General features: G+C 38.4%; 1 protein-coding gene across 1 annotated transcript in view; it reads right to left on the bottom strand.

Moving 5' to 3' along the window:
- Positions 1-24,871, bottom strand: part of LOC132529977 (olfactory receptor 10AD1) — a 48,570-nt gene that overhangs the window by 10,573 nt on the left and 13,126 nt on the right. Inside the window, 1 exon segment of the mRNA XM_060167057.1 lies at positions 20,506-20,667. Coding sequence (XP_060023040.1) covers positions 20,506-20,667 — 162 coding nt within the window.

The raw sequence follows: 24,871 nt of genomic DNA, 5'->3' as shown, positions 1-24,871 counted from the left end.
CATTGGGATGCATGTATCCTTTCAAATTAGTGTTTTTGTTTTTCTCTGGATGTATACTCAGGAGTAGAATTTCTGGATCATATAGTAGTTCTATTTTTAGTTTTTTTGAGAAACCTCCATACTATTTTCCATAGTGGTTGCACCAATTTACATTCCCACCAACAGTGTACAAGGGTTTCCTTTTCTCCACACCTTTGTCAGCAGTTATTTGTATACTTTTTAATGATGACCATTCTGAAAGATGTGGGGTGATATTTCATTGTGGTTTTGATTTGCATTTCTCTAGTAATTAGAGATGTTGAGCATCTTTTCATGTGCATGTTAGCCATCTGTATGTCTTCTATAGAAAAATATCTATTCAGGTCTTCTGCCCATTCTTTGATTGGGTTCTTTGTTTTTACGATATTGAGTTAATATGAGCTGTATACATATTAACACTTTATGGGTCATATCATTTGCAAATATTTTCTCCCATTCAATAGGTTATCTTTTCATTTTGTTAATGGCTTCCTTTGCTGTGCAAAACTTTAAAATTTGGTTAGGTCCCATTTGTTTATTTTTGCTTTTAGCTATTTTGCCTTAGGAGACAGATCCAAAAAATATTGCTATGATTTATGTTGGAGGGTGTTCTGCCTATGTTCTCTTCTAAGAGTTTTATGGTTTCATGTCTTACATTTAGGTCTTTAAACCATTTTGAATTTATTTTTGTATATGGTGTGAGGAAATGTTCTAATCTCATTCTTTTACATGTTGCTGTCCAGTTTTCCCAGCACCACTTGTTGAAGAGACTGTCTTTTGTCCATTGTATATTCTTGTCTCCGGTGTCATGGATTAGTTAGCCATAGGTGTGTGAGTTTATTTCTGGGCTCTTTGTTCTGTTCCATTGATCTATGTGTCTTTTTTTTTTTTTTTTTTTGGTGCCAGTACAATACTGTTTTGATTACTATAGCTTTGTAGTACAGTCTGAAATCTGGGAGGACTATACCACCAGCTTTGTTCTTTTTTCCCAAGATTGCTTTGGCAATTTGGGGTCTTTTGTGTTTCCATATGGATTTTAGGATTATTTGTTCTACTTTTGTGAAAAATGTCATAGGTATTTTGATAGGGATTGCATTAAATCTGTAGATTGCTTTGGGTAGTATGGATATTTTAAAGATATTAATTCTCTTTTCTTCTTGAAACAACTGACAACAAGTTCTTTGTGACTATGAGATGACCTTGAGGATACTAGCATACTATCACTTCTGCCTACATTCTATTGGTCAAAGAAAGTCACTTAGTCAAGTTAGATTCAATGGGTAGAAATGTATAGTCACATGATGATGGATAGGGATTATTGTCCTATTGCAAGGAGATAGAAACTAGTCTATTAAATCAAGCTATGCAATTGCCATTCCAAAAACCTAGGAGTCTCCTTTGATTCCTCCATTTTCCTCACTCTTCACATCTACTCCATCAGGACATCCTGTTGAATCTTTTGTCAAAGTACATAGAGTCCATACATTTTCTTTCTGCCACGTTAATCTAAGATACCATCACCTCTTGCCTGGGCTCCAAGAGTCTCCTAATTGGTCTTCTCACTTTTACTCTTACACTTCGCCTGTCAATATTCCTCACTGCAGCAAGACTGATCTTAAAATGTAAATCTGTTTGCATTGTTCACTCACTTAAAAAAAGACTTTCTATTGTACTTAGAATAAAATTTAAACTCCTAACAGCATTGGAAGCCATGTATTATCCTCCCTCTGCCTATCTCTCTAATCTCATCTCATTCTGGTTTCTTCTTTTATTCACTATATTCCAGCCACAAGAGTCTTATTTCAGAAAAAAATTTCCAAGCTCTTTCCTGTATCATTCCCTTTGCATATGCTGTTCAATCTCTCTAGAATGCTCATCATCATCCCTTAAGTCTTAGTTTATGTATCATTTTCTCAGATAGGCCTTCTGTGACCCTCCTCTCTAAAGTCTGTCCCCGTGCTATTCTCTACCTAGCTCTTTGTTTGAGTCTATCATAACTCTTATTTGTTCGTTTACTTATCTCCTCAACTAGAGTGTAAGCACAATGAAGGCAGGAACCATTTCTGTGTTGCTCACTGTTGTATCCCCACACCTGGCCTTGACCCTGGTACTTTGTAGGTTTAAAAAAAAAGTTGAATAAATGAGTGTATTAATGAATAAATGAAATAATGAAGTTGTTATCCAGTGCAGTGGCCATGGGGAAAGAAAAGAAAGAACACTTGAAACTTTTTAGACCCAGGTTAAATGTCCAATCCTTTCTGAGGCCTCTCCTTATCTCTCTATTAAGAAATTGAGTATAGTGTTCCATGGCTGAACGATCTCTGATTTTTGTTTGTGCCTAATTTGTGGTACTTAACATTCTCTAACTCTTGTAGTGATTGTTTTGAACAACTACTCTCTCCTGTCAGATTTTTACCTATCTTAAAGCAAAGACTATATTTTATTCATCTATCTCCCATAATATGCAGCACCTGACTTGGCAAATAGTAGACTGAATATATGTCTTGAATGAAAGGATGAGGGGATGATCTGAACATTTTCCTGTTCTAGGATGAGGGGAGGGAGGGGCTCATGCTTCTTGAAAGTTTTCCAATCTCATTACAAAAGTTCTTTGCCCAGGGCATGAGCTTGCCATGCTTCACTTTCTGAGGGAGACCAAAGAAAGATACAAATAATGGATTGACCTCTTTCCAGAATTAATAATCTTGAGTAAAAAGCCTGTTATTTCCCGAATGATTATAATACAGAGCATTTCCCAGCACAACCCAGTAAGGCCAATAGAAATTACTTTGAACTTGCAAACTTTTCTCCCTGGGGAAACCTGGTAATAGTCTTGAACACACTCTGAGGAGGCATTGGGTCCCAGCCAGTCTCTTCCCTCCTTTGGTGTGTGTGGGAATAGGTTTAAGGGGAAGAGAAGGTAGAATCAAACTGAGACCCTCACGGCCTCATTAGCATTTGTTACTTAGAGATTCCCAGAGGTTCCAAGTGTGGACATCCCAACAGGCAGCTTTACTTCAGACCAGTTAAGGCCAGACTGAGTTTTGCTTTTACTCTAAATGAGTCTCAGGAGGTTAGTTAAGAAGATGCCTACAGGAACTCCCTGAGTGACAGCCTAAAGAGGATCAGGAGCAGCTGGGATTTATTAAAGGAGTGAGCAAAGGGCATACGTCCAGGAGATGTCCCTGCAGATCTTGTTCTGAACATCCTGAGTAGCCTGGCAACTCCAGGGCCAACTGTCCCTGCTAAGTAACTTAAAGACTGTTCCTGGAAGACTCTCTCTACTCCCACCACAAATCTTTCCTTTGCAGTCTCTTTTGGGTTAGTCAGGAAAGGCAGATCTGTGATTTTGGGACATCCCTGTTAACTGTTAACTCTAATCCATCCCAATCACCCATAGACAGATTAAATTCCTCTGGAAACAAGACTTTCATCTTATTTACCCTGTATCACAGATTGTTTGCAATAACAAAAAAGTAAAAGCAATCCAATTATTCAACAATAGATAAACTATTAAATAAAATATGGACCACCTATACAATGACATTTTATGCAGTCAGAAAAATATTTATGAGTTGTTTACTCCATGAATACCTATTTACCTATAATTTTAAGTGAAAAGTCAGGATGAAGAATTCTATATGTAATATGAAAAGGCTATATAAAATCACATTTAGGGAAGGAATAAATGGAAATATACCAAAATGAGAACAATGGAAGTATTATAGATAATATTTCCTACTTGTTATTTTTCTTTAAATGTTTCTATAGTTTCAATAGCATGTATTGCTATCATAATAAGGAAAAACACATTAAAATGGTAATGGAGCCATTCAGCACAGAGTTATGATTGTCTCACATAACACCAAAGAAAAATCACTGATCAATGTATTTGTTTCCTAGAGCTGCCATAACAAATTACCACAAACTGGGTAGTTTAAAACAACAGAAATTTATTCTCTCATGGTTCTGGAAGCTAGAAGTCCAAAATCAAGGTGTTGGCAGGGTTTGTTCCTTCTGGAGGCTCTGAGGGAGAATTTGTTCCATACAGCTCTCCTTCTGCTGGTTGCTGGCAATCCCTGGCATTCTTTGGCAATCCCAAACATAACTTCATCATCACATGGCATTTTCCCTGTGTGTTCTTGTCCAAATCTCCCTCTTCTTATAAGGACACCAGTCATTAGATAAGGGTCCACCCTCATCCAGTATGACCTCATCTTAACTTGATTACATCTGCTAAGACCCTATTTCCAAATAAGGTCACATTCACAGGTTGCTGGAGAATAAATACCCAGACTTTACTCTGTTCTATCTCCCATCTCTAGCCAAATGGTAGAACCTAAATGGAAGCCAGAGGGCAAGGAAGCCTATGATGGAGACCATACACATCATCCTCTGGGAGCACTAAGCAGAGTGAGGAATGGAGTTGTAACGGCAAAAGGAAGCTACCTAGAACACTGGATATTTATTTAGTGTCATGAATGTTTGTATGGTTGGCCTGAGGCCTCAGTTCCTCCCTAGCACTTGTTGGGAGGCTGTTCCTTGCCATGTGGGCCTTTTACATTGCTTCATCAAAGTAAAGACTCAAGAAGATCCAGAGAGAGAAAATTCCAGCCAGATGGAAGCTGGAGTCTCTTATAACCTAATCATGGAAGTGACACACCATCATTTTTCCTGTACTGTATTCATCAGGAGGAAGTCAGTAGGTCTAGTCCACACTCAAGGAGAAAGAATTAAATAAGAATGTGAACAACATGGCCCCCTTCATTCTCTCTAATAGAGGGCTAATTTTGTTCCCCTCTTCCTAACAACCAAATGCTTCAGAGGTAGCTGGGTCCCTTCCCAGCTCCAGGGGGTCAATCTTAATTAGCCTAAACCAAACATGGTTACCCTATTTCCTTTGCCAAGGGTTACTTTAAGTATAATTGTATGATACAATTCTGGCAAAAACTATGTGAGGCTAACCTCCTGGGAGGCTTCTGAGAAGATCACCCTCATTCTTAAAAGGGACACAAACACAGAGACACTTCTTGCTCCTATGAATGTAGTTTTTTTGCATCTGATGCCCGGAACCATGTCAGCCATCTTGGAAGCATGTGGGCATCCAGACTAAGAAGGCAAACCAACACTAAGTGAAGATGGCAGAGCAGAAAGATTTAGCAAACACCTGGGATTCTGATAATGTTGCTGAATTAACCAACCCCAGATCATCCATCTCTATAGTCCTTGTTATGTGATTTAACAATGTATTCATTGTTGTGTCACTTTTGGTTGAATTTATATTAAGTTCAACTAAAAGTATCCCGACAGACAATACTGTGACTTATTTGTTAAACAGCAGCTATGCCACACTGAGTATCTAACTCTTATTAAAGTCTGTGACCTTGGGCAAGTAATTTAATCTCTCTTGAGTTTTCTTATCTGCAAAATGGAAGTAATAATAATACCTATGTCACATATCTCTTGTGAAGATTAAATCCATCAATGTACATAAACAATGACTCACATATTACAAGGGTGCAATAAATGTGAGATATTATTATTACTGTTGTTGTTATTATTTATGTCAGACATTAAACTAGGCAACTTACACAGTCATTATTTTCTTTCCAGGTAGATATTACTACTTTTATTTTACTGGTGAAAAAATGAGATCAAGCAGAGAGAAGAAATGTATTCAAAGTCACACAATAATTATATTAGGTAGGGATTAGTGTATCTCTATTTTATAGATATGGAAATTGGGGTTTAGACACACGTCTAGTAAACAGTAAAGCAAAACTCTGAAGACAGACTTTCTAGCTCCAGAGCCCATGCTTTTAACCACTGTTACATGTACTGCCTCCAAAGATGAATCATAATTTATTGAACAATTCTCCTATTGTTGGATAATTAGTTTTCTAAACTTTCACTGTTACAAGTAAATGAATACATATCCTTGACACAGTTAAACAAACAACTATTTCTGTATGATAAATTCCTAACAGTGAAAGAAGGTCTGTTTTTTAATATCCAACAATGCCTTGCAAAATCAGAACAAAAATTCAGAAATTAATAAAAACCTTTTTAACATGATCTAGAGCAAGGCATCTGAATTAGAGAGGAGAGAGATCCTTGCATATTTTTTTCCACTTTTGAACATCAATAATGGTTTTTATTAGAATACAAAAACTGCTGCACATGCCCATTAAAATTCCATTTAGCATCCATTTTATTCGAGATTCAATGGGGCACCATTTTATTCTATTTTATTTTTTTTAACATCTTTATTAGAGTATAATTGCTTTACAATGGTGTGTCAGTTTCTGCTTTATAATAAAGTGAATCAGTTATACATATACATATGTCCCCATATCTCTTCCCTCTTGCGTCTCCCTCCCCCCCAACCCCTCTCGGTGGTCACAAAGCACCGAGCTGATCTCCCTGTGCTATGTGGCTGCTTCCCACTAGCTATCTATTTTACATTTGGTAGTGTATATATGTCCATGCCACTCTCTCACTTTGGCCCAGCTTACCCTTCTCCCTCCCCGTATCCTCAAGTCCATTCTCTAGTAGGTCTGTGTCGTTATTCCCGTCTTGCCCCTAGGTTCTCCATGACCTTTTTTTTTTTTAGATTCCATATATATGCGTTAGCATATGGTATTTGTTTTTCTCTTTATGACTTCACTCTTTTATTATTATTTTTTTTTTGGTACGCGGGCCTCTCACTGTTGCGGCCTCTCCCGTTGCGGAGCACAGGCTCCGGACGCGCAGGCTCAGCCATGGCTCACCGGCCCAGCCGCTCCGCGGCATGTGGGATATTCTCGGACAGGGGCACGAACCCGTGTCTCCTGCATCGGCAGGCAGACTCTCAACCACTGCGCCACAAGGGAAGCCCTGACTTCACTCTTTATGACAGACTCTCGGTCCATCCACCTCACTACAAAGAACTCAATTTCGTTTCTTTTTATGGCTGAGTAATATTCCATTGTATATATGTGCCACATCTTCTTTATCCATTCATCTGTTGATGGACACTTAGGTTGCTTCCATGTCCTGGCTATTGTAAATAGAGCTGCAATGAACATTTTGGTACATGACTCTTTTTGAATTATGGTTTTCTCAGGGTATATATGCCCAGGCCTGGGGTTGCTTGCTCTAGTTCCTCCTCCAGCTACTCTCACCCTAAGCAGCTTCTTCTTTCTCATAGAGGACAGGGCAACTTCCTCCACCACCACCCCAGACAAGTGAGGAGGGAGGTCCCAAGAAAACCTCCAGTTAGTTTGGGGGGCTGTATTTAGAAAAGGGAAGCAGGTGTGTAAATCCCTGATTGGATGCTCACAGAATGGTGGAACTGATGAGCTGCCACCAAATTTTGCAGGGATCTTGTCATATTTATATGTTCCTAAAGATGTGTGCCTACATTTTGCCTTGAAATGTCTGATTGTAAGAGGCTTGCTGCGGTAACCTGAGCTAGTAGGGTAATAGGGGGCAATGGAAGTATGATGGTTAATTTTATGTGTCAGTTTGACTAGGCCACAGGATGCCCAGATATTTGGTTAAATGTTATTTCTAGGTGTGTCAGTGAGGGTGTTTCCAGAAGAGATTAGCATTGGAATAAGTATGCTGAGTAAAGCAGATTGTGTTTTCCAGTGTGGGTGGGCATCATTCAATCTGTTGAGAGCCTGAAAAGAATAAAAAGGCAGAGGAAAGGAGAATTTGTGCTCTCTGACTGCTTGAGTTTTGGCATTGGTCTTCTCCTGCCCTTATACTGGGACTTACATCATTGGTGCCCCAGTTCTCAGGCCCTTGGACTTGTACTAGAACTATACCACCAGCTTTGCTGGGTCTCCAGCTTGCAGATGGCAGACGGTGGGATTTCTCAGCCTTTATAATCATACAAGCCAGTTCCTCATAATAAACCTCTTGAGATATATGAAATTTATACTGTTAATCTTTCTCCCGGCCTTCCCCAAAGGGACTTATGGCCTTTTATCAGAGTTACTGTGCACTGAAGAAAATGAAATAATCAAACCTTTCAGGGACTACTGGACACCGACTCTGAACTGACACAAATTCCAGGAAACCCAAAATGTCACTGTGGTCCACCAGGCAGAATACAGGCTTATAGAAGTTAGGTGATCAATGAAGTTTTAGGTCAGATCCATCTCAGAGAGGGCGCAGTGGGTCACCAAACCTATTGTGTGGTTATTTCTCCATTTCAAGAATACACGTTTAGGGCTTCCCTGGTGGCGCAGTGGTTGAGAATCTGCCTGCCAATGCAGGGGACACGGTTTCGAGCCCTGGTCTGGGAAGATCCCACATGCCGCGGAGCAACTAGGCCCGTGAGCCACAACTACTGAGCCTGCGCATTTGGAGCCTGTGCTCCACAACACGAGAGGCCGTGATAGTGAAGAGGCCCGCGCACCGCGATGAAGAGTGGCCCCCGCTTGCAGCAACTAGAAAAAGCCCTCGCACAGAAACTAAGACCCAACACAGCCAAAAATAAATACAAAAACAAACAAATAAATAAATAAAAGATTACTAAAAAATAAGAATACACGCTTGGCAGAATTCCCACGTTAGTTCTCTGACTTGCAGAGTGAGGGCTATTATGGTGGGAAAGGCAAAGTCGAAGCCACTAGAACTGCCTCTACCTAGGAAAATCATAAACCAAAAGCACTACCATACTGCTGGAGGGATTGCAAAGATTAGTACCACCATCAAGGACTTGAGGGATGCAGGAGTGGTGAGTCCCACTACATCCCCATTCAACTCTCCTATGTGGCCTGTGCAGAAGGCAGATGGATCTTGGAGAATGAGAGTGGATTATCATAAGCTTATCAGGTGGTGACTCCAATTGCAGCTTCTGTACCAGATGTGGTTTCAGTGCTTAACCAAATGCTTTTTTCTTGATACCTGTTAGTTAAGACCACAAGAAGCAGTTCGCTTTCAGTTGACAAGGCAAGCAATACACCTTCACTGTCCTACCTCAGAGATATACCAACTCTCCAGCCCTACTTCATAATTTAGTTTGCAGGGATCTTGATCACCTTTTCCTTCCACAATATATTCCACTGGTCCATTAAATGGTTGTTGTTATTGCAAGTATGCATCATCAGTGAAAAAACAGCCTGTTTTCACGTTTATGCATGAAGCTTTAGAAACCATGGAAATTATATAAGCTCTAAAGTCCCCAAGCACCTTCTTGCCTTCTTGCCTCCGCTGACCTTAGTCCCTAGGGGGCAGGCCAGCTACCCTTATTAACATTTCTCTTCCACATAGAGCTAAATGCATAAGTGGACTTAGGGCTCCTCTTGGGGAGCCACACTATTATTTTCTCTTTGCAAGCACACCTGGGAGTATAGGTCCCAAAATTTAGAGCTGGGGATCAGAGAAAAGAGAAAGCCTTCATTTAAGGCTTGAGCCTAAGCAATACCTGCTAACTCATAATTTACCAGAAAGTCCTATACTAGGAATTTTTAGACACTGACTCAACTAATTAACGATTCCCATTCTGTCACTTCTTATTTCTAAGTCTAGGATAAGGTCAGTCATGAATAGGCCCAATGAAATTTCAGAAGGAAGAACAATATTAGATAAAGTGCCAGTCTAGTACTATCCTGCAAGATTTACCATTCATTCCCCCACATGAAGTCTGCCCATAACCTTGGTAGTATCCCATTAAAAAATTCCTCACTTTTTCTTTCCTTAGCTGGATGTTTTCTTCAAATAGTAGAAAGGCAAAAGTCTATAGAAATTTTTTAAATGCACAAAGGTAAGTAAATTTGAGATTTAATACTTGAGGAATGTGGTAGTATTTCCTGACTCCTGCACTGTTTAACAGAGAAACCAAATCTCTCTTTATAACCCAAGAAGTTATTGTGTAAGTGACGGAAAGGGGTCTAGTTAAAAGGAAAAGAGTAGGCAACAAGCAAAAGGGGTGAAAGCCAAATAGAAGGTAAGAAGTTTTTTTAAGGAAAGACAGAAGTGAGCAGAAGGGGCAGAGACTTCCTATTGGCATAGACTTCCTCTTAATGATAAATCACTGCTCAATTATTTCCATTAAATTCTTGTAATTCCTTTTCTACTTATGGGCCATTCACTCTGCTTTATATAAAATTAAAGTCAGCTCTTGCTTAATGAAAAAAAGCCAGCACAAATCATTATCCAGTGAAACAATATCTCAGCAGGTCTCCTGCTTGAGTCCCTCTTCTGATTGAGGAATTTTGCTCCTCCATTCTTTCTGGAAGAAAGATACACTTAAGTCTTCACACACTGTTATATGTGTGTGTCATATGGGTTCCTCCTTTATCCATGTATCAGGGGGCTTCTAGACCACTGTATTCTAGAACTTTAAACATTTGAGATTCAGCCTCATATTTATCAAGCATCTACTATGCTCCAGACACTCTTTTAGATGCAGGAGATGTAGCAGTGAAGAAGACAGACAAGTTCCTTGCTCTTACGGACTGTAGATTCTAGGGGAAGGGGAAGTTAACTATCAAATCAATAAGTAAACAAACAGGATATTATTTAGATAATAATAAATGCTATACTACTTTATATTGGGTGTTCAAGGAATGACCTGAGAAAAGAATGATATGAAGGAGCAAGTATGAAGATTTTGGAACAGAGGGTTACAGGCAGAAAGAACAGAAAGTGCTGAGTGTTAAGAGGGAAATAAGAAAGACTACTGTGACTAGAGCAGGGTGAGCAAAGTGGAGAGGAGTGGCACAGGTGTCCAGAGGACAGTTCATTCAGGGAAGGAGTCTGAATTTCGTTTTACATGTATAGGGAACAAAATTCTCTATAGTAGGATTCATAAAAACTTCATCATAGAGGAAGTCAAATGAATAAGTTTCTGGTTGAACTTTTCTTTTTGCTTTCAAGATAGCTTATTATATCTAGCATCAATTATGAAATAATCTGCTGAGAAAGAATTCTTAAATAAGAATTTAAAAATACATTAAAAAATAAGGATTTCTGCCCAAAGAAGAACTTTATTGGCATTAATTATTATATAATAATAGAACATTAATATTCTATTAATAAGAATTTTTCAACAAATACTTTTATCCTAATAAATAGAATCTACTTAAGTAATTATTAAAATATACTCATGAAAAATATATTCTTAAATAAAATCACGAGAAGTCTTCATATTCCAGAATACATTCTTATTACTCTATTATTTTTATGATCTTTAATCTCTTCCTCTATCTGTCCCTCAAAATCTAGCTATAGTAGCAAGAGATGGGGTAAAGAAAACAAAACATTATTTAAAACGCTGTTAGGCAACAAATAATTTTTAAAAAGCTTTAAATAGTAGTATATAGTTAAAATAAAGAGGTAAATTTGTTGAAATGATGATTTGGTGAATTGACAATTTGGCAAACTGGCCATTTGCTTTTGTTGAACTGGCATTCTACATATTGTTAGTGAATTAACTGAGGGCCAACCAGAGAGGTCAAAGTTTATGGGAGCCAGAAGACTGTAATCTGAACACAAACATTTAATTTTGCTCTCTCCTAAACCTTGCATAAACTATAGGAAAGAGGGTTTTGTTTTTTTTTTTCCAAAAGATACAAACCTACAGAGTAAACAAAAGATAAAACAGCAACAATATATTTTGGAAACTGAAGGTAGATAGATGTGTGGTATCTGATTTTGCAGAGATAAGAAAGATAAATTCCAGGCCAGTAGCTAGGCAGGGGTATGGAACTGAGAATAAACTGATGTCTACTGCAGAATCCTCTGGAATTGGGAGTGAAAGGTATGAGGTAAAGGCTAAAACAGGAAGAACTGGTTGAAAGCTACCTTAAAAACTTTTCAATCCTTTCATCCCTTTCCCCATTGCACACTGTTGTGAGATCATCTCTCACTCACCCTAGCAGAAAATTGGGAGTTTATTCTTTGCAGAGAAGAAGCAGTGATTTGGTCTCAGACACACTAGGTCTACTTGAAAGCATTAATATTATGCTTAAAATAGGAGGGATTAAAGAAACATATGCTTCCTAAATGCTAAGAGGCCCAGATCTCTTTCCCATCTTAACTTCCAGATGCTGATAGCCACATCTTAAGCCTCCAGGTAGAAGACTGGAAGAGTCTTCTCTGAGGAATCAGAGCAGCCTAAGAGGAAAGGCCTAAATGTATTGACATCAGGGCTTCTTAACCAAAGACCCAACCAAATTAAACAATAAAAAAACCCTCAAAGTTGACAAGTCCCACCAAAGAACTTGGAATTTCATCCATATTTTCGTCTTCCACTGTAAATATGAACAGGCAACAAAGTATTACTAGGCAAATGGGGAAAGCTCTCAATATGAAAGATAAAGACCAAATCAAACTAATAGAAAAAAAAAGAGCAGCTAGAAGAAACAGGCAATATGCAGAGAGAAGAAAACCAAAAGTCAGCACCCAGAGAGATGAAATGCATCCATGAAGCAAGTATAAAAAGGAATATTTAGAAAACAAAGAAAGGGCTCTTAGCATTAAATACGATAACAGAAATGAAAATTTCAATAGAATTGGAAAACAAAGTTAAAGATATCTCCCAGGAAGTAAGGCAAAGAGCCAAAGAGGCTACCACGCGGGAGAAAACCATCACCATGATAATTTTTTTTTCTTAGAACCTAACAGTTTCTTACACTGCATGAATTTTCAAATTGAAGGGTTCTTTATCATTGTGATAAAGAAAATAAAAAAACATTGAAGTACACCACTGTAAAATTATAGTACACTGGCACAAAGAAAATTCTATAAGCTTCCAGATAGAAATATGGAAAAATAGGATAGAAATAATAAGTTAAAAAGAATCATAAACCGAAAATGGTTTTGTACTTCTCAAAAGTTACTCCAGAATCTAGAAAACAATGGATAAATACCAAAGAAAAATAGTATTTCCAAACTAAAATACTGTATCCTGTGAAACTACCAATCAAATGAGAGGGTATAATAAACACATTTTTGACATGCAAGTTCTTACATTTATCTTCTTTGCACTTTTTTCTCAGTAGATACTAGAGGACAGTTTACTTCAAAAAAAGGGAGTAAACTAAGAGGAAGATATGAGATGCAGAAGACAGGAGATCCAGCAGAAGTGAGAGGTGAAAGAAATCCCCAAGGATGAAGAGATATCCTAAAATGAGAATTATGTACCAGATTAGAGCTGTGCCACTCAAAAAAATACATATTAAAGGCGGTCATCCCCATTCCCTGTCATTATTCCATTTTTTAATCTTCACAAAGCTACTAGTAAGTGTATTCCCCCCCAAAACACAAAGGCATGAGATCCAGGAAACAGGGAATCCAAATCAGAAGAAAGCCAAAGGGAATTCCTAGGATGGCAGTAAAAGGAAGTCCCAGGATCATAGTTTCAGAGCAGGACCAAAAAGCAATCAGGGCAGAATGAATCTCTTGGAAGAGTCTTAAGTATCTGTCTGTGTGTCTGTCTCTCTCTCAATCCCCCATAGACTCACACACACACACACACACACACACTCTGGAACTGATATATTAGCTGATAAAATTGCTCTTGTGGAAAATTATAGTGAGAGATTATTGGAAGATATGAGAAGAAATAGCAATCGGTAAAAGAAAAATTATGTAAAAACTGCGAAAAAACAAAGCAATTATTTTTTTAACATCTTTACTGGAGTATAATTTCTTTACAATGTTGTGTTAGTCTCTGCTTAACAAAGTGAATCAGCTATATGTATACATATATCCCCTCCCTCTTGCATCTCCCTCCCACCCTCCCTATCCCACGCCTCTAGGTGGTCACAAAGCACCTACTTGATCTCCCAGCGCTATGTGGCTGCTTCCCACTAGCTATCTATTTTACATTTGGTAGTGTATATATGTCAGTGCTACTCTCTCACTTCGTCCCAGCTTACCCTTCCCCCTCCCCATGTACTTTAGGAAAAGACATAAGAATGTAATCCTAGTACCTTACAATAATATGATAGACATATCTGGACAGACAATAATCATATAAATACTGAATACTGATTAATAAAAAACTATACTATAACTCCACTGGGAGGATGGGGAAGGAAAAGCCAGAGAGGATGGAAGCACACCAGAGCTAAATCCTCTCTCTACCATTCCTATCTACCAAAATAGGATGTCAAAGGATAATGTCAAAAATAAATGAATGAACAAGATTAGAAATTTGGAGATAAGTAAATGGAGATGTATAAAAGCCAGAAGACACAGCTAGAAAAGGAGTCAGAAGTTGTTGCTTCTGAGGAGGAAGACTTGGGGAAGCAAAGAGGAGCGGGGTAGTCACTATATTTACACTAAGTCTTTCAGTACTATTTGATAACTCTTTATACTTAGTGCATGTATTATGTTAATCAAAATCAAAAGTAATATTTAAAATTCCTGGGTTCCAAGAGAGGCCATAATACCTGATTTTGGCCTATATATAAATTGGATATTCACTCTGAATATCCAGCTTGCTCTCCCCTTGTAAATGCCCACAGCTTACACTCCCCTCTTTATGTCCCAAAAATGCACAAAGAAATCTCATGGACATAGAATATGGGTGGGCAAACTATACCCCTTAGGGAAAATCAGTCTGCCACCTGTTTTAGTATGACCTATGAGGTAAGAATGGCTTTTACAATTCTAAGCAGCTGAAAAAAATCAAAAGAAGAATATTTTATGACACATAAAATTATATGAAATTCATATTACGGCGTTCACACTCACTTGTTTATTTTTTGTCCATGGCTTTTTTTTTTTTTTTTTTTTGCTACTAGTAGAGCTGAGTAGTTGTGACAGTGACTGTGGCCAGAAAAGTAAAGAATATTTGCTATCTGGCCCTCTACAGAAAAGGTTTGTATACCCATAACCTGGAAGCTTAGTATCACAGGATGGGTACACATAGGGCCATCCTTCCTCTTTTAGCACCTTTCTGAAATCATATTCCAGAAATACATGCACATATAAGCGAACACACACTCTAAACTATCAGAAAATCATCTCCTTTAGCTTCGCTACTGAAGCTTTTTGTCAAATTTCATCACCGAAATTTCCTTGCAGTCCCCATTTCCCAGCACTATGATTTTGGAATCATTAACTTAATCTGTCATCTTCTCAATTAAGAACAGAGAAAAACTGAGGACCTGACTGTAAGAAAACTAGGGATGCCATATTCCAGTCTAGTATTACTGTCAGTAGGAAGAGAAGGAAACTAGGAAGGTGGATGATCCATAAAAGAAAGTAATTAGAAAAAAGAAATATTTTGATTTTTTTCATTACAAGAGGGTCTATCTCCCCAAAGGTACTACTACTAGTGACCCTAAGAAAATGAAAACTGAAATGTAGTTTTTTTTATCATTAATTTGAAATCTAGATCCACTCTCCATAAAATTGATTCTAGAAAGTTAGTTTGGTTGGTCCCAATCTGAATATGCTTCTCAGAAAGTGAGATTAAAAAGTTTTGGGTTGGGACAAAGGATAGAGGTCATAAACAGTTCTCTGTCCCGTGAGTCCATATCGGGCTTAAACTTCTGAAACTTCCACTCACTTACCTAGGCCTTCCCTCTTCCTCTAATCTGGGATACAGATGTTGTGACTCCTCTTCTTCTTCAGGTTATGGTACAGTTTTCGCTACTGGGGAACTCAGTGATGCTAACTCCACCAAAAGAACTCTCTGATCCTATTTCTGGATTGTGACCTGAACACCATTCCTTGTTTGCTGTAGCATTCAGGATTGAGGCTTCTTGAAAAAAGTGGCCTGACTTTTGCATAGAATAAGAGAAGGGAAAACAGAAAATAAAGTCCTGTTTTCAGGGGTTGTTAAGGAGAATAAAGAAATTTCCAAAAACTTCTGGCCTAAAGCTTGAGCTAGGATCTACTGAGATACAGGGTAACGAGAGTTAGCAGGACCTTCCAGTCACTACTCTACTTTGTTGCCCTCTAGTTTCATTCATACCTATCATGACCTCTGCTGTGCTTCAATATTTAACAACTTCAAGCAAAGAAACAAGTCAATACTGGGGGCTAATGGGCCTCAGGAAAGAATCACTAACCTCTTCTCTCAAAAGATTAGGGGCCCAAAAGAAATATAAATCTTTGTAACATGAAGGAAGGGTACTGGCCCAAACATAAACTCCTTCCTCTCTGTTCATTGTTTTCCTTTCTGGGAGAAAATTCTCAAAAACATTTACAAGTATTCTTCATACTGTATTTGTATGTGTCCTTACAGAAAACAAAGAGGCAATGAGCTCCATTCCTTTTCTCCAACTCTGCCCTTCTAGCCCCGCACCCCCCCTTAATACGAGTACCCCATTTCATCTACTGTGTGAGCTTCCAGGACTCTTTCTGCAAGTTTTCTCTTATGTCATGGTCACAAATTCTTCACCACATTTTGGATGCTGCTACTGAACCCAGGACTAGATATTCTTGGGCAGAATTGTTCCTTGGTGTGGTTCTGACCTGAACTCAAGGCATAGCTGCCAGAATTGAGTCAGAACTAATCCAAAGAAGGTATGGCAGAAAATATTGGGGCCAAAAGAGATCCCACTTAGGCTGAACTTCTGATTCCATGGGGGCAATGTTCCTGAGTTTCACTGCAGGTACCCTTCTGGCTCCAATGCCTGGCCCTAAAGGCATTACCTAGCTCAGAGAACAACTTCAGGCCAGGGGGAAGCCAGCTTTTTTTTTAATTATTATTTTTTTTAATTAATTTTTTTGGAGTATAGTTTCTTTACAATGTTGTGTTAGTTTCTACTGTACAGCACAGTGAATCGGCTATATATATAAATGTATCCTCTCCTTTTTGGATTTCCTTCCCATTTAGGTCAGCACAGAGCACAGAAAAGAGCTCCCTGAGCTATACAGTGGGTTCTCATTAGTTATCTATTTTATACATAGTATCAACAGTGTATATATGTCAATCCCAATCTCCCAATTCATCCCACCCCCCTCCCACCGTGGTGTTCATACATTTGTTCTCTACTTGTATGTCTCTATTTCTGCTTTGCAAATAAGTTCATCTGTACCATTTTCTAAATTCCACATACATGCGATATTATATTTGTTTTTCTCTTTCTGTCTTATGTCACTCTGTCAGTCTCTATGTCTATCCATGTCTCTGCAAATGGCACTATTTCTTTCCTTTTTATGACTGAGTAATATTCCATTGTATATATGTACCTAATCTTCTTTATCCATTCCTCTGTTGATGGACATTTAGGTTGCTTCCATGTCCTGGATATTGTAAATAGTGCTGCTATGAACATTGGGGTGCATGTGTCTTTTTGAATTATGGTTTTCTCTGGGTATATGCCCATTGCTGGGTCATATGGTAGTTCTATTTTTAGTTTTTGAAGGAATTTCTATACTATTCTCCATAGTGGCTGTATCAACTTACATTCCCACCAACAGTGCAAGAGGGTTCCCTTTTCTCCACACCCTCTCCAGCATTTATTGTTTGTAGATTTTTTAAATGATGGCCATTCTAACCAGTGTGAGGTGATACCTCATTGTAGTTTTGATTTGTATTTCTCTAATAATTAGTGATGTTGAGCAGCTTTTCATGTGCCTCTTGTATCTGTATGTCTTCTTTGGAGAAATGTCCATTTTGGTCTTCTACCCATTTTTTGATTGGGTTGTTTGCTTTTTTAATATTGAGCTGTATGGGCTATTTGTATATTTTGTAGATTAATCCTTTGTCCGTTGCTTCATTTGCAAATATTTTCTCCCATTCTGAGGGTTGTCTTTTCGTCTTGTTTATGGTTTCCTTTGCTGTGCAAAAGCTTTTAAGTTTCATTAGGTCTCATTAGTTTATTTTTGGTTTTGTTTTCATTACTCTAGGAGGTGGGTCAAAAAGGATCTGCTGTGATTTATGTCAAAGAGTGTTCTGCCTATGTTTTCCTCTAAGAGTTTTATAGTGTCTGGTATTACATTTAGGTCTTTAATCCATTTTGAGTTTATTTTTGTGTATGGTGTTAGGTAGTGTTCTAATTTCATTCGTTTACATGTAGCTGTCCAGTTTTCCCAGCACCACTTATTGAAGATACTGTCTTTTCTCCATTGTATATCCTTGCCTCCTTTGTCATAGATTAGTTGACCATAGGTGCGTGGGTTTATCTCTGGGCTTTCTATCCTGTTCCATTGATCTATATTTCTGTTTTTGTGCCAGTACCATACTGTCTTGATTACTGTCGCTGTAATATAGTCTGAAGTTAAGGAGACTGATTCCTCCAGCTCTGTTTTTCTTTCTCAAGATTGCTTTGGCTATCTGGGGTCTTTTGTGTTTCCATACAAATTGTAAAATTTTCTGTTCTAGTTGTGTGAAAACTGCCATTGGTAATTTGATAGGAATTGCATTGAATCTGTAGATTGCTTTGGGTAGTATATTCATTTTCACAATATTTATTCTTCCAATCCAAGAACATGGTATATCTCTCCATCTGTTTGTGTCACCTTTAATTTCTTTCATCAGTATCTTATAGTTTTCTGCATACAGGTCTTTGGCCTCCTTAGGCCTCCTTTATTCCCAGGTGAAAAGAGATACAGGCTTCAGAAGTGCAGCCCTGTGAATACAGGAGCTATATGGAAATTAAACACTATCTCAGTCTATGTGATAGCATTCCAAATTTCTGTCATACACTGTTCCCTCAGGGAGAAAGATCTTCTTCCAGGATTTCCTCTAAAAGCGTTTATTTGTGTATCCTGCTTTTCTAGTTCTTCAACTATAATTCACGGACATTTGGGGACCAGAGAGAAGCCAAGTTCAAAACCCTTGAAACCAGTGTGCTTTCTACCATGTGTTAGTGCTTTACTCTGATAAAAATCTCATTTGTGAGGTTTTTTTTCAAGACTATCTACCACAGCCTTATGAAGTATTCGTATCCCCATTTAGTAGATGAGAAAACTCAGAGAAGTAACTTGATTATGTCAAATTTAATGATAGAGCTGCGATTTGAATCTAGGCTTTTCTAAGACCAAGGCCTCTGTTCTTTCCATTTTCCATGTTGGGGGTCATCACTCAATTAGAAATTCAATTTCTAAAGTTATCTAGGAAAGAAAGAATGAAACCCTCTAAACCCATCATTTCAGAGGTTAGTTTAGAATTGATAAGAATCATTAAGAGGAGGAAGAGACATGAAATGGAAAGGATAATCTAGCTTAGGCCGGACTGTGTGATACAACTGAATATGTCCACTTTACTAATTTCATGTGTCCCAAGCTCTTTGTCACTGGGGATTCAAACAGTTAATCCTCCTGTCCTGAAGCTCAAAGGAAGGGTAAGCTCTCTTTGTAGAGCCAAGCTACACAACATATTCCCTAAGAGCAGGAGGCTTCCATTTGTCTAGGCAGAAAACCCAGATTCTAACATTACCTTTCCCTGACACTGCCTGCCTGGCCTTTATGTACCCCCGAAAGTGTGAGAAGCTGATTTCCATACTTCATTGGCTCACTTAGAGCTAAGTCATTGGAGGGAGAGCCCTGGGTACTAGTTTCAATGTTTTTGCTATACAGTGGTGGAACCCTGGGCGGGGCCTTTTATCTCTGTTTTCTCTTCTGTGAAATGAGAGAGCTGGCCAAGACCTACTGTAAGTAGTCAAGCAATGGCCAAGGGCAGATCCATGGAGCCTCTGACCCACACCATATATTGCTCCCTTCCAAGTTCCTAACCCATAATGGGTAATACTTTTATTCCCAGAGCCCTTTACCATGTTAGGGTACAAACAAACACCAATATCTACTAGCTTTTTTGTGCCAAGCACTGTGCTGACCACCTTCACATATTTGGGGCTTTCCAATTGGCACTCTCGGGGAGAAACAAAAACTAAACACATCCTCACTTCCACACCTAATGCTTGGGTGAACAAAATAAAAGTCCTAGTCAGATTCTGGAACACTCCGCGGTTCCAAGGCAAGAGACTGAAGGAGAGTAGGGCCTGTTCAGGAGGGTGAAACTTAGGAGGCTGCCAAATTCTACTCCAGATTGTCTATAGCTATCTTTCTACCTATTTCTTATTCTTCTCTGTCTCATTAATAAGGAGCACAACAGCCTTTTTCCTTCAGAGGCAAATGACCACGACAGCATCTTGAGGCTTAGAGGCCTCTCAGGCTCCACATCAGCCTCAGGATACAGGAGGCTCTGAGACTACATTTCCCAGAAACCACCGCTCCGCTTGTGGTCTCAGAACAGCTTTTTTTTTTTTTTGCGGTACGCGGGCCTCTTACTGTTGCGGCCTCTCCCGCTGCGGAGCACAGGCTCCGGACGCGCAGGCTCCGCGGCCATGGCTCACGGGCCCAGCCGCTCTGCGGCACGTGGGACCCTCCCGGACCGGGGCACGAACCCGCGCTCTCTGCATCAGCAGGCGGACTCTCAACCACTGCGCCACCAGGGAAGCCCAGAACAGCTTTTTGAGGGGGCGCGCATGCTCTGACCATTAGCACCAGATTCTCCTCCGCCCCCTATCTCCCCCAACCCCGCGATTGGAGTATTGACAAGTTAGACCCACCCAGCCTTCAGAGTACCGGAAAGGGGTGAGCAACAAGACCGGAGCTTTTGGCTTTCACCCACTCCAGGCGCCCAGTCTTTCTCCACCTCTTTTGGTAGTCCCGGGACCCCACATCGTCCCTCTTTTCGATGCCCGTCGTCCTTTGAGGACGGGAGTCCGCTGCGTGCGTCCCCTCAGCCTTAAGACAAGAAGGAGGAGTCAAAGCCCCACAAAAGGGGCTTTGGCGAATCTTCATGGAAATTATTCCTGCAGCTTGCATAATTTTAGTTTTAAGTGTAGTAGGTGGGGAGAAAATTGTTAACAAGAATGAGATAAGCAGTCAATTTTTTATCCAATTGTAATGCACAAGTGCAGTTGCAGGCCTGAAAGGCCCGCCCCGTTACCAAGGCAACATAAATAGCCCAGGGACAAAAATTTCTCTTTTCTTTCATTCTCAGATCAACAAACACTGGTAGAGGCCCGTCAAATAAGATCTGGCCCTTGTTCTCTAGGAGACGAAGTAAAGATGACAGTCAATCGATAAATATTTATTAAACTCCTATGTTGGCAACACATTAGACACGGAGGTAAAACAATAAATAAAGTGCTGCCCTTGCTCTCCTGCAAACTATTCTAAGACAGAAGCGATGATTGTTGTGACGTGTGGTATGGGAACAAAAGGCAAAGATTCCTAACCACCATTAAAATGGAGGGGGAGAGAGTCAAGGAAAGCCGTCCAGAGAAAGTGATGGATGTGAATTAAGTTCTGAAGTGACCTATATTTGTAAAGAACTTCAATCCTCATTATCTGTACACAAAATTAAAGTCCAAAAAAGACATTGAAGTCCAGATGATTAAAGAGCTAAACATTAAAAAAAATAAAGTAAAAGTATTAAAAGAAAATATAGGATACTAATACTCTTTCTATGATCTAAGGCAGGGAAACAAGTCACAAAACTAAGAAGTCATCAAGGAGAAGACTGATAAAACTGACAACATAGAACATACTGTATAGCACAAGGAACTCTACTTAATGCAATGTGGTGACCAAAATGGGAAGGAAATCCAAAAAAAAAGGGGATATATGTATATGTATAGCTGATTCATTTTGCTGTACAGTAGAAACTAACACAACATTGTAAAGCAACTATGCTCCAATAAAAATTAATTAAAAAAACTGACAACATAAAATAACAATAATCAATAATCAAATCAATCAAAAATAATAACAGAAGATACCATAAACAAGGTTAAGAGACAAGAGACAGACAAGGAAAAAAATATCTGTGTCATGCACGAGAGCAATCAACATCCAGATGTTTGTGCCCACCAGCCAAAAGTACCAGGAAACACAACAGTAGGCAAGCAGAGTTGAGTCTAATACTTACTGCAGCAAGGAAGACTGCACACCATGGGCAACAAGGGGGACATTTCCGTAAGATGGGGTTAAGAGGGGATTGTTTTGTGATTTGGGCTTGTGTTACATTTGCGGAGAGTCTTTCAGAAATCGGGGCAATTCTATGACTGGATATCTTAATTTTTATCTAGGATGTGAGAGAAACCAAATGGAGCTGAAGCTGTAACTGGTAAAGCAGCAGCAGGCCCTCCTGTTCCCTGGGAGAAGGGGATGTTTGGTCATTTTTTGTGATTTGTACAGTGTTCTTGTTTTTATCTGTGCTCAGATAATTTCAGAACGGTTGTATTGTTGTCCTGCTCCATTGGAATCACAGAATAACCTTGTCTGACTGGTTATTCTCTGTAGTTGTTTATATTAAGTAGGGAACGCCTGGGCCTAGGTACTAGTTGCAGGCTAGCTCCTTCTATCTGACACCTGTCATTTTTGTTTCTCGTAGAAGTCAATAACAAAACAATAGACAACGCAATAAAACATTAGGGAAGTATAAGAACAATAATTCACAAAAGAAAAAATAAAAATGAATAATTAAACACATGAAAAGATGCTCAACTGCACCAATAGGAAAATGCAAATTAAAACAGTAAAACACTGTTGGTGTTAATTTAAATTGGTCCAGGCTTTTTGGATGGCAATTTGACAATATCTACCAAAATATTATACGCAAGTACCTTTCAACCAGGAATTCCATTTCTTGAAATCTCTCCTAGAGAATTATATGCACATGTACACAAAGAGGAATATAAAAGGATATTTATTGTAGCATGTTTATCATAGTAAAAACTGGAAAACCTAAATAACTGGCAAAAAGGAATAATTCACAGTAGTTTAAGTTTGATCTTATTTAACTTTCTGTTATTTAATTTAAAAAAAAACTTGAAAGTCAATATTTATGGCTCTATAGCAACATAGGAACACAATTATGACATAACATTTAATAAGGAAAGCAGACTCATAGTTATACATCAGTATGATTCTATTTTTAAAAAAATTTCCAAAGGAAAAAGAAAAGATTTAGGAAATACTCCTATATACGAATAGTATATTTAGATGGAGGGGCTATGGGAAATTTTTTCCCTTCTTTCTAATTTTCAGTATTTCCAAACTGTGATTAATTAGTATGCATTTCTTTTAGAAATGAATAGGAACATTTAAAAAATGTAGCAGCCTACAACACGTCAGCAAGTACTAATCCAGACTAGCTGGACTGGCTAAACGATTGTCAAAAAACAGTCCCTATGCAGAGAAGAGTTCACAAGGAAAAAACAAGGTTTTCCAAAAGTACCCAGACTCCATGACCCATTTTAAAATCTGGTTGCTCTTATGCACAGGTGCTGCCATGTTCCAAACTGATTTAGTGACCCTGGTGACATGTTAATACTGCTTTATAAAGCTTTTGTTATTTTTAATTACCAAGCATCAGGCCCTATTATTTTTATCACTGAGCTTTACCCAAATCCTTGGCTTTATTCCAATTCTGAGCTTTGCCAAATAGGGTCAAGGACTGGGTGAGATTTCAGGAATGAGGTTAGGGAAAAATTTGTAATATACCAATAGGATATAAATCTATTCATGATAAAATATTTAAAACTGTTTCTATATGCTTAACTTTCACTGAAGCTTAATTTTCATATTTTCACTTCCTTCTGGAATATCTCCTTTTATTAACTCAAATGCAAAATGCTCAAAACCAAATATATCATTTCCTCTCACCATGAGCCATTATTTAATAATTAACACAGAACTTGGAGAAGAATATGATCAAACTCCAGGCCTTTTAAAATTTTGACAAAAGTGTATCCCACGGTTGCAGATATCATCTGAGCTTATGGAAGTAATTCCACCATAAATAAGAAGAGAATAGAAAATGTAACCAAGAAGCAAGTCTAAGGAAGTCCAACTGGTAAAGAGGCGTAAGAGCAGGGCTCACACATATTTCAGAGTTATGCTGTGGTAAAGGTCAGGCTCCAAGTGAAACTGCCACATAGACTTTGAAATGGTTTTATAGAGAGGGGTAAGAATAAGGGCTTCAATGGGTTTGCTGAAGGAGTTCACTATATAACACTGTGATGGCAGGTTAAACTTGATGGTAGAAAGCTTATGAGCATAATCAAAAGTTTAGACCCAATTAAAAGATATAAGCAAAGTACAGCTGCTGTAATATGACTGGATCCAAACAGTATTATACCTACATTGCTGGTATAGCTCTAGAGAATGAGATGAATGGGCAATTTCATTTGGGTAAAAGGATATTCTCATATCCTTATGAGAATAATAATAGTGATAACAATAAATATAATAACCAACAGTTTTGAATGCTTAATATGTTGTAAGGCCATGATAAGTGCTTTACATTCAATCATTTAACCAATATTTATTGAGCACCTGGTATGTGCTAGTAGGCACTGTGCTACTGAGAATAGGGTGGTTAACAACTTGGACAAGATTCTTGCTTTCACTGGGCTTATTTTCTAGTAGAGCTCATGAGTTATCTTATATAATCCTTCCAACAATGTCTCATAGGTATTATTAAACCTATTTTATAGATAAAGAAACCTTATCGAACAGAGAAATTAAACAACTTTCTAAAAATCACAAAGCCAGCAAGTGTCAGAGTTGAGAAATAAACCTAGATGGCCTGACTCCAAGGTCACTTTAAAACCTTTATGTTATGATCATGGTTAATTAATCAAGGGTAATAAAATATTTCTATCTACATATATATCAAGGAGTTCTTATACTGCTCAAAATGCAAAACTTTTGAGGGGAGAAGAAAGTTCCCAAAAGGAAAAATTTTTCTTAGGTCCAAGACCAATTAGAGAGCCCTCCAACACTTATTTGTGATAGCCTAAATTTTAGAGTTCAACAACAAGAGCAAAGCAAAACTACCTTTTATAATTTTTGAATTAGAAACATCAAATGAGGTTTTTATAAGTGAAATGTGGTGAGAAAGAAAAAAAAAACTACCCTTAATATCCAGGAACCGATT

Source organism: Lagenorhynchus albirostris, chromosome 11 (genome assembly GCF_949774975.1).
Source record: "Lagenorhynchus albirostris chromosome 11, mLagAlb1.1, whole genome shotgun sequence".
Classification (NCBI taxonomy): Eukaryota; Metazoa; Chordata; class Mammalia; order Artiodactyla; family Delphinidae; genus Lagenorhynchus; species Lagenorhynchus albirostris.
The sequence above is the reverse complement of the archived record's forward strand: the minus strand, read 5'-3'. Positions and strand labels throughout refer to the sequence as shown.